Below are 11,054 nucleotides of genomic sequence, written 5' to 3' on the forward strand. Positions count from 1 at the left end.
TCAATGTTTGATTTCTCGGGAAATTTTCGTTTACATGGTTATTTAAAAAATAATAATCTAATGCAAATAGTGAATGAATAAATATAATAAAAACTGAGGTTAAACAAGAGACAACGAAGGTCTCCGAACTCTTCTGAGTTGTGCTTACATCATTTAGAAGACGCGTTCTTCTGCAGAATGACCTCGTCAACGTTAACAAAGTCATAAATGGAGGTTTTCCATTGTAATACTTCTTCAATCAGCACATGCACGTCCTTCTAACCGGCTTTATACTCATATATGTATGTCCATGCTCCTCGAGTGTGAAATAAAGGAATCGTCTCCTCATCTCTGCCTTTCCTGAAACCATCTAATGTCGATACTCTATAATAATGAATTAAAACACTCAACGCTAAAGATACAGAATGCATAAAACTCACCTGTTAAAACACAGAATTTCAAACATTGGGGTCATTTTGAGCCAACAAGGTTCCTGTCCGCCCCCTAGTGGTGACTACAAGTAGCGCACGTGGGAGACTTTCAAATAGATTTCTCTCTTTGACCATGACGGTGTGAATAACACACACGTGATGAACATAGAAAATACACAAATATCAGACGCATTCACGTCATACTCCCACTCAACCACATGTATAACAGCTTTGGTTACTTTACCAAGTATTTCTGTTCATTGAATATGTTTTGCTATAAATTAAACGACCCAAACAGTATATATTAGAGCTGAACTGATTAGTCGATTAGAATATTTTCATGGTTTCAGATTCACAAATGTGAAGATTTGTTTCTTTTCCTTCAAATAATTTAAAGTCCAAAATGGTTCAAATTGAGCTCCACCTCAACCAACTACATTTTAATTATTTCCGTGTTTAACTCGTAGGCTACTTGATTCCGACACCCCCTGAAGGCAGCAGCCCAGATTGCCCCTCATAGAGGACCTGAAAGCACCGCGTCTCTCTCCTCCAGATGGGTGGGCGGATTTTCTCCTCCACCCCGCGTCCCCTCTCTGATCCGGCCACTCTGATCCGGACACACGGAGACGCGCCGCGCGCTGCAGAATAATGTCTCATTCATCTTTTTAAGTTTTACCGGAGAAGGACTGCAAGATGCTGCTGCTGACTTTGCTGCTGTGCTTCAGCCCGAGTGCACTGGGACAACTGGAGGAATCCCAGTTTGGAGATGACATTGATTCCGAGCTCGCAGACTTTGAATTCGACATTGTAAGACGTTTAGTGTGTTGTACATTCTGGTGATTGGATTTCCATATCCGACTCCTTTTCTTTTGCACACACAGGCGCCACGCAGAGTCCCACGACAGGTGAAAAGTATACTCAGCAAGGTAAAGTCACATTTATCGCACAGATATGACGATGTTTTGAATCCATGTTCTTCACATTTAGAGGCTAAAGGAGAAAGTATGGTTCAAGTAAAACTTTTAAATACGTGTTAAAATTAAATTAGTTTAAAATGAAGGTCCTCGTCTGGCGTCTTTGATACTTTGGCACATTAACAACATTTGGGTGCATTTTAATCTGCCGGTACTCTGAGACTTCGGGAGTTTATGGTGAACTGACCTCCCGGTCATCAAGCACACATTTGATGAAACAGACCTTCATACTTTTTAAAAGTCACCCAGAAAGCATGACCTAGTTTCTGTTCTTCAGGATCGTCTATTGTCGCCCTAAACTTGTGCGCTTTGTTTGGGCGTGACGCGCAGGAGATCCGCCAAGCGCGCAGATGTGCCAGAGTCTCTGTAATGCACTGGATCTGAGCTCATGGGAACAAATTCCGTTTGGTTGTTGTAACGATGTGGAAATCCAGGCTGTCTTTGAGGAGATAGCGTTGCTAATCAGAAATAAAATGGGGGGGGGGGGGTAGTTACGGGCAGCAGTGCCGCGTAAAATCGTGCCAAATTAGCGTTTATAACTGATCTAGAATCCGGCTGATATATTGGTGCGGGTGGTTCTGCAGTGATTGCGTTTGAACGTTACCTCTGCAGGAGACCAAGCCTCACATCCAGGAGCTCTCCATCAAGACCACCATCATCTCCCGCTACGCCTTCACCGCGGTGCACTGCGCCATGCTCAACCGGCACTCCGCAGCTGCAGAGGGCGTCTTCCAGTTCCAGATCCCCGCTGGTGCCTACGTCTCCAACTTCACCATGTAAGAGCCACCTCACAGATAGTGGAGCCAACAATCATGATAACATGGTCAAAGGATCATTAGGACCAAAGGGGTTTTACATCAGTGCATGCAAACCTTTGCATCTCCTCAGTGGGTTCAGAATATGAGAACTTTCAACATGTTAAAACATAAAACTCAGAGAAAATGAGATTCAAGATACAACACTGACTCCAAACCTTAAACTCTTTTGTTGTTGTGACACTTCATCGCCTTCAAAACAAGAGAATAGACTCACAGAAAATATTTAAATCTTTATTTTTTATCCTTGGAACTAAAATACAAAATAGCATCATCCTGTCTGACTGGGAGGATTTATGATGTTTCTGCTGCCATGGAGACGATGGGAGACAAAAAAGGGTGGAAACTTTCACGCTGCTGTTAACACACACACACACACACACACACACACACACAGTGACCAGAGTTCATCTGGTGCACCCATAAAAAGGTAACAAGAGGACCCCCCCCCCCTAAAAAACTCTGTCTTTTTGTGTGAGGGCGCCGTGTTGAAACGTGACAATGGGTCCTGAATATTTAGCGGGCGCTCTAATCCTCCACCTTTGACCCCCCGTGAACCAGGATCATTGGAGGGCGTGTCTACCAGAGCGAGGTCACGCCGAAGGCAAAGAGGGTCAAGCAGGACAACGGCAAAGCCCGGAACAAAGAGTCAGGTGATGAAAGGTAAGAGGAACCGGAGCGTTTGCGTGGCGCCTCCTAATCACCTCTAATGCTCCTATTTCTGCAAGCGAAACCTCAACTAAACAGCTGCGAACAGAGAGAGTGTGACGAGTGAGATCATTTATCCGTCGTGTGAATCTGTGACCCCGAGAGGTGACATGTGGAAGGAGTGACGTCCCGTTTCCAAGCTGTCAGATGAAAAGTGACATTTCATGAAATGAGATTTGGTGACTCACTGACTCCGCTGTTAAAGAGCAGAGCAGAGGGAGGAAGATGTCGTGCTCCAGTACTGACATTAAAGTGACTTTTTTCTCTCCTCTCCAGTCCTGAGGAGGCGGAGGTGTTCAGGATGGCGGCCAGCATCCCGGGTCGGAACCGGGCCGTGTTCCTGCTGACCTACGAGGAGCTCCTGCGGCGGCGGCTGGGACGCTACGAGCTCGTGACCAGCCTGCGGCCGCTGCAGCTGGTCAGCCGCCTCAGCCTGGACGTCACCATCGTGGACCACTCGCCCGTCACGGACCTCCAGGTGCTGCCGCTCCGCAACGGCCGGAGCACCAACACCGCTAACGCGCCCAAGACTCCAGGTTTATTATTCCGTTCATTTTATCACATTTCTTTGTGGTTTGTCATTCTTAGTTTGCTTTGTTTTTCTCTACTTCTGTTATTTTGCACACGCTGCTACTTGTTCCAGAGTTTTGTTCTTGAGCCTGTCAAAACGCAAACACACTTCCCGTCTTTGTGCCGTCAGCCAAGCCCGAGCCTCCCGTCACCACCGCCGTCAAAATCGAAAAGAACGTCTGCAGGATCACCTTCAGCCCCAACATCGTCCAGCAGGCCAAGATCTCCACCAACGGCATCCTGGGAGACTTTGTGATCCGCTACGACGTGCAGAGAGACATGGGGATCGGAGACATTCAGGTATCGCAACAGAGACGGATAATGAAAAGCAGACTGTGAAATATTTTCATATTTTGCAAGTGTGCACACATATTTCCCATCCAGCGATACGCACCAACACACACTCATCCACCCACCTGTTAGTGATTCATTCCGCTGGTTTCCTGCCACTGCAGTCTCTCCGCTGCCAAACCCCCCCCCCTCTCTCTCTCTCTCTCTAACCAAACTACGTTTTGCTAAAAACTCACTGCCTGTAAAACCTCTCTCTTTCCCAGGTTTTAAACGGCCATTTCGTGCACTACTTTGCTCCTAAAGACCTGCCAGTTGTGCCCAAGAACGTGGTGTTTGTGATCGACACCAGCGCCTCCATGTTGGGGACGAAGATCAGACAGGTAAAGCAGCACACTCAGGACTCGAACGTCGGTCACCTGACTTCCTCCTTTGCTCGCGTCATAATTACTGTAGCCGCCGAACACCAAAGGCAAATACGGGCCGTGATCACAGACTGTACATAAGAAGCGGACGCAGTCGTCGGGACGTCACTTATCGGTTAGCGGACTGCTGTTTTGAAGCCTCAAGTTCGTCACTTTGGCCGTCGCCATCTTGGTTTTTTGTAACCAGTGAAGGGAAGCGACCATATTAGGAATGAGGAGGAGTGACGTCGAGACGGCGTATACGTCTCTGGTAGAGATTAATTTTTTATATTGAGATGAAAGACCAGGTGTGTTTGCTCTATTTTAACATTAAATCTTCCATAATGCAGCTAATACTTCCACCAGACCAGAATATGAACTTCTTACTTTTCCAGAGTGTGTCAGAGAAAATTTACCCTGATTTGAAGCAGAATTTCAATGCCTGTATTGGACCAGAAACCGGACACCCACCTCGTCACTCCCACACTAGAATATCAATATCAGACCTTTCTCCTCCATCTGCAACAGCACGATAATCCCCTCGGCCAGACTCGGAGCTGATCTCTGCAGCTGCCTTGAGTGCAGAAACAGAGAGGAGAGGAAAAACAGAAAGCGGAAACATGCAACACAAGGCCGTGCTGTGAGGGAGGAAGGTCGATGGGGTAATGGAACTTTCCAGACAACAGCATCCTCGACCCCTCGACCCCATTACCCCGCCCATCGTGGGCTGCAGGAACAGAACAAGTGTGCTTTGATGTGGCTCCACAATAGACTGGTTCAGTCTGTGGTTCTGACCCCTGATGTATACGCCCAGTATAGACATCTATAAACCCCCCAGAGCCTCGTCACATATCGCACCCACGCTCAGGGCAGCAGAGAAACTATCACCTCCTCGGCGGAGGGGATACTGGGTAAAAGGGTAAAATGCTGAATCATCAGCAAACAGACAAAACCGTACATATCAAATGTTCCACAAAAAAAATCACGTTTCTTCAGATTAAAATCAAACTAATGTTGTCAAATCCACGAAATACATTTAAACATGCAGGATCAAAGTCAAGCTACGAACAAAAAGAGCGTTTTTAGTCTCCAAAAAGCTGATGGATCGACATAAAACATGTTCGGATTAACTCGGTCTCGGCCCTTTTCAACACTTTTTTGAGTGTACTTTCATAACTATTGACCCCATTGAATGTGTCTGATCAAAACATCACAGCTGGTCAGAGGGCTGGGCTTCTTCTGGGTCATGGTTTTGTTTCCACTGGAGCTCTAGTGTGACGATACAACCAGCAGCTGCACCACAGAGACCATGACCACGCAGTGAGATTACTTTATTTCTCTCCGTTTCTCAGACTAAAGACGCTCTGTTCACCATTCTGAGGGATCTGCGACCCGGCGATCGCTTTAACTTCATCAGCTTCTCCAACAGGATCAAAGTTTGGCAGACGAATCGCCTCGTACCGGTGACGCCCCTGAACGTCAGAGACGCCAAGAAGTTTATTTACACGCTGATGCCCACTGGAGGTGAGGCATTGTTACCCGTTGGCTCGTCAATAACAATTGCTTAACTTGAAGCGACTCTGGTGCAACATGTGTGCACGGTTCAGTGAAGACTTTAAGTGCATATGAGAACATATTTAAGGTTTATCCTCCTCACTGCAGGTACAAATATCGATGGTGCCATCCGGACCGGCTCCACTCTGCTCGGCGATTACCTCTCGAGCCCCGACGCCAGCCCGAACAGCGTCTCCCTCATTATATTCCTGACGGACGGACGGCCCACGGTCGGGGAGATCCGGTCCACCGCGATCCTCGGGAACACCCGCTCAGCCGTGCAAGAGAAGTTCTGCATCTTCACCATCGGGCTCGGGAACGACGTGGATTACCGGCTGCTGGAGCGCATGGCTCTGGAAAACTGTGGGATGATGAGACGCATCCACGAGGACGCCGACGCCAGCGCCATGCTCAAAGGGTAAGAGAGTATATGTTGATGGAATACGTCTTCCAAAGGGCTTGGAACTGGCCTAAGACTGGCTTAACAGTGTGGTCTGGAAGTGGTCTAAAGGCATTTTCAAACGTGTCTCTTATTTCGTCCATTTAAGATTCACATCTGACAGAAATGAGGAACGGTGAATGTTTCATATCATATTTGGGGATTTCAACAGTGGCTTGAGGCCAGAAGTCCCTTTTTCTGACTAAGTCATCTACACGATAAACTATTGAGACATTTTGAGATTGTTAATTTAAAAAATACACGATATGGCCACCATATGGGATGTTACATCTACTGGTTCCTCGATGTAGATTCAAATATTTCAGACAATATCATTTTCTTTTGTCTCCGTGTTTGATCCTTACGTTTGCCAGAAATCACTCGCTAATCAAACAACATTTTCCCGTAAAACACCTTCTACACATTAGCCGTTTCAAACATGAAATAAGAAAAGACTAAGAATCCCTAATTCATAAGAAGACATCGTTGATTATTACTTTTAATACCCTTCCTTGTGTATAATCTGGCTCTTATTAAGCAATTAGCTCTCCTTAATCCCTCCCCTCTTCCCGCGTCCGTCCATCTCTCATCAAGCTGCGAGGGAACGCAGAGCGCAAATGTGACGGTGCTGACAACAGTCCTCTTTAATCAACTTCAACATGGCACAGCACAGACTACAACAGCCACCTTTCTCTCTCACACGGTTCTTTGTTCTTATCCTTTACACACAACCCTCTTCTCTCTCTTCCGCACTCGGACACACAAGATGTGTGTTCAGTGGAGCAGGAATGCGAGTGTGTGTGTGTGTGTGTGTGTGTGTGTGTGTTGTGAAACCTGCATCTGAGTTTGTACGTGGGGTTAACAGATAATAGACTTCGTCCGGCTTGAACAAACACGCTGGTTAAGAGGTGAGGAGGTTTACGGCAGCGTGATAACAAGGACAGGACATAGGACTTGTACACACACACACACAACCTTTGCTTTACACACACTCCTTTATGAACGTGTGCACAAACTCTGACGTGGGGTTGAATCAGCTTTGAGAGGTTAGACAAGCAGGTTTATGGCCGGAAGGTGGCCTCTGTTTGAATAAGCATGACATTTGATGAAATCTGCAATAACACGCTCAACAACTGATGTGCCCTTGAGCAAAGGCACTGAACAGGTTACTGATTGATGATCAACAGAGAAGAATAGGCATGTGTCAAGTTTGTACTGCAAGAATAATGTGTAAAAGTAAGCAATGAGGAACAAGGCAACCCGTTCTCCACTCACTGCCCCCGCCGTAGATGCAACAACATCGGCAGTTCTCGAGCTCGGGTCGTTGTGGAAGGCGACGACAAACGACTTATTTTGCCGGTATGAATCAGAGATGTCTCCTCGTTCCTTTTCTAGCTTCTACGATGAGATAGGAACTCCTCTGCTGTCGGACATACGGATCAACTACACCGAGGACTCGGCCCGGTACGTCACCCAGCATCTGTTCCCCAACTACTTCAACGGCTCCGAGATCGTCATCGCCGGCAAGCTGTCCAACAACAGCGCGGAATCCCTCCACGTCCAGGTGACGGCCAGCAACAACGACAAGAGCATCGTCCTGGAGACGGACGTCCCGCTGCGCCACCGACAGACGGAGACCGAGAAACACGTGAAGGCAGCCACGGCGGCGATGGCGGCCGGAGCTAAGACTCCAGGGTCAGAGGTCGCACAGGGATTAGGAGTCGCTTTGAGTTTGATAGCGGACGACTTCGTGGAACGCCTGTGGGGTTTCCTGAGCGTCAAGGACGGGCTACGATCGCGGCTGCGCAGCCAAACCAGCAGGGAGAGGGAGGACCACATCCAGCAGGCCACCAATCTGTCTCTGACCTACCGCTTCCTCACCCCGCTCACCAACCTGGTGGTGGAGAAGCCCGAGGTCCTGGCTGACGGTACCATGGCGCCGGCGCCCACCACCCCGCCGTTGGCTGGCGACGCTGTGTCAACTGCCAATGAGCTGCCAGACGACGCAGAGGACGGAAAGCCAGAGACATCCAACGGGAAGCCAGGAAGCCAGACTTCCTCTCTGAGCAACACGATTGGTGAGGTTGTGCCTCCTAGATTAGGTTAAAGGGTGTCTGAAAAGTCTGTCAGGTCCAAAGCTTCCGGCAAAAATACTGCAAATGAATAAACTGAGAAGATCTGAGAAGTTTTACTGTGACACTTCACTGAGTCACCTTTGGAAGCCATTGTAACTCCAAGCTAACTTCAGCTATTGACCTCTAAAAAGGCGCAAACTACAACCTTTTCAGAGGTTTTGGTTTAGAGAACATGCAGACCATGAGGCTTTTCTCTCTCTTCAGACCCTCCAGAGGTTAATGTGACTTTAACAGGAAGCGTCAAACAATGGCCGCCCTCTGACTCAATGCGGTCGATAAATATTCTCTTCCTCGCAGGTAAAGTTGAGAGACGACCAGCCGAGAAATCAATCACCTTCTCCAAAACATCAGGTAACTCCACATTCTCTCTCGCGTAAACATTTGTACATTTTCCCGCAGCCTGTATCATCTGATAGCATCCGAAAACACCACGAGCACATATGCAGTGGCTACAAGACTCCGAAAGAGACGAGAGGGGGATGTACAGTACACCCTCTCTCTACACTCTGTGTGGGCGGCCTGTAATTTGGATGTTCGTCAGACAGTCTGAGGGAACGGTCCTCTGAACATGACCTGAAAAGGAACACGTAGGGTCTAATTGAAATACCGACACAAGTGGCACTTTAAAACACACACCGTGGTGGAATGGGAGCCGAGTCGGGGGGTGAGAAGTTTGCGTCAGAGTAAAGAGAGGGACCCCATCAGAGGCCGTTAGTGAGGCTAATGACCCCGTCATTACGGTTGCTCTCTATTCATCTCAGCCAGGTTCTCACAAGCTCAAAGGTACACACACCGTCTCATGAAATCAGATCTGAGAAACACTGACAAATTAAAGACAGCTGCTCATCAAGCGTCGTCTTTCTTTAGATGTTTCACTAAAATGTTGAGTTTTAAGGTTTCATTCAACACGACGTGAACAATTAACTAGTTTTCTTTGTAAGCTAGAGAGCCAAAGTCACACCTGTCTCCCTTTTAGCACCTGTAACTCGATGAGTTTTCTCAAACATGTTCCTGAGGGTTTCTGGCCATTTCAAATCTAAGTGTGTATTTTAACTGAATTAGAATTATACTGAGCTCTTAAAAACATCACTTGCCTGTTTCTTTCCCCTCTCTCCTAACCTTTAAACTACCTCAGCGGATGGTGACCCCCACTTTGTGGTGGAGTTCCCGCTCAGTAAACTGACCGTGTGCTTCAACATCAACGGTGAGCCTGGACACATCCTGCGCTTGGTGTCCGACCACAAGTACTCTGGTAAGAGAAAAAACAACCTTATTTCAAGTCAAGATCCACATAATTTATGCTTCGGGTTGGTTATTTATGCCACTCGTCTCCAGGTGTGACAGTAAACGGTAAGCTAATCGGCGCCGCGGCTCCGCCCGGTAGCCACAAGCAGCAGCGGACCTACTTCAGCACCATCACCATCGTGGTGGATCAGCCCAGACGCGCCTACATCGAGGTGACGCCGAAGAAAGTCATCCTGGACGGGCGGGACAGAATGGTGCTGCCCTGCCACTCCACGGTCGCCGTCGACAGCGGCGCTCTGTCGGTGTCCGTCGCGGGAAAGTCCAACGTGACCGTGACGGTCGGCGGGAACATCGTGTTTGTGATCCTGCTGCATCAGTACAAGAATCCGGCCCCCTACCAGAGGGACCACCTGGGGTTCTACATCGGCAACAGCAAGGGGCTGTCGCACAACTGCCACGGCCTGCTGGGTAGGTTTTTAATGAGGGCTCGAAGGGTTAATTCCATAAAAACAGAGGCGTGGAGTCACAAACGGCCCCATTTCTGACGACCTAACATCAACACAAAAAGCTAGAGTTGCTGGCTGGCCTTCGAAGGCTTAACAGAGACGAACATAACGTTGCGTCGTGTCTACTTTCAGGTCAGTTCCTGTATGAGGAAGTGGGACTGGCAGAGCTTCCGGCAGAAGGGGACACGAAGCCGTCGTCCGTGCTGAAGGTGAAGGAGCGCTCGGTGCCGGTGGTTCAGAAGAGCAGGAGGATCTACAGCGGGACTCAGAGCGTGGACTGCTGGTTCGCCCGCAACAACGCAGCCAAGCTGATCGACGGAGAGTACGAGGACTATTTGACGTCGCACATGTTCGACACGGGGGACCGGCCACACGGGACCAACCGAGTGTGATCCCACGAACTGAAGCGTCGATGGGACTCATTGTACTCTGCATCCATATCACGTTCCAGCAGACGTTTCCAAAAGACAAAACTTCACATTTCAGCTTTCTTTCGCTCTCTTTTGAATATATTTTTGTATCATTGCTCATGAAAATTAAATGGTTTTATTATATTATGTGTATTATTTTTTACAATAATTTTGTAACTGTTTCTGAGGTGTTATTCTGAGACAACCATTGTTGGGAATGCACGGAGACCAGCACGGAGACCAGCACAGAGACCAGCGCCAGTGACTAGATGCACACCTAACGCACAAATACACACAGCTCCATAACCCCCCCCCCCTGTCATCAGCTGGAGGTCACAGGGCTGCTGGTCCCGCCCACACAGGTGTGCTCCGGCCAGGTCGTCTGTCACCACCCCCCCCCCCCCCCCCCCCCCCCCCCCCCCCGCCCAGAGGAATTCAACACCAAACACCAGTTCATGCGTCAGTCATCTTTATTCACAGCGCAGATTAAAGAGAAAGAAGCACTTTACGGCCTGCTGATGATTATCCACATGTTCATGATTTGGTTTGTAATAATAATAATAATAATAATAATAATAATAACAATCATAAAAAAT

General features: G+C 48.2%; 1 protein-coding gene across 1 annotated transcript; it reads left to right on the plus strand.

The window, feature by feature from the left end:
- The first annotated feature begins 958 nt into the window (after positions 1-958).
- On the plus strand, positions 959-10,639 carry itih5 (inter-alpha-trypsin inhibitor heavy chain 5). The gene is made up of 14 exons (XM_079294059.1): positions 959-1,217; positions 1,292-1,336; positions 1,997-2,160; positions 2,761-2,862; positions 3,184-3,443; positions 3,608-3,777; positions 4,032-4,148; positions 5,522-5,693; positions 5,832-6,141; positions 7,558-8,240; positions 8,595-8,648; positions 9,433-9,549; positions 9,633-10,010; positions 10,181-10,639. Exons 1-14 carry the CDS (start codon positions 1,104-1,106, stop codon positions 10,438-10,440), a joined length of 2,946 nt encoding a protein of 981 aa, XP_079150185.1. The 5' UTR covers positions 959-1,103; the 3' UTR covers positions 10,441-10,639.
- The last annotated feature ends 415 nt before the right edge of the window (positions 10,640-11,054 follow it).

Source organism: Melanostigma gelatinosum, assembly GCF_949748355.1.
Source record: "Melanostigma gelatinosum genome assembly, chromosome: 22".
Taxonomy (NCBI): Eukaryota; Metazoa; Chordata; class Actinopteri; order Perciformes; family Zoarcidae; genus Melanostigma; species Melanostigma gelatinosum.

What these genes read in the sequence shown, in the direction of transcription:
- itih5 (XM_079294059.1), top strand. Translation starts at nt 1,104, where the DNA reads ATGCTGCTGCTGACTTTGCTGCTGTGCTTCAGCCCGAGTGCACTGGGA. An exon ending in CACGCTGATGCCCACTGGAG is followed by an intron (nt 5,694 to 5,831) that starts GTGAGGCATTGT and finishes TCCTCACTGCAG; the next exon opens with GTACAAATATCGATGGTGCC. An exon ending in GTCCGACCACAAGTACTCTG is followed by an intron (nt 9,550 to 9,632) that starts GTAAGAGAAAAA and finishes ACTCGTCTCCAG; the next exon opens with GTGTGACAGTAAACGGTAAG.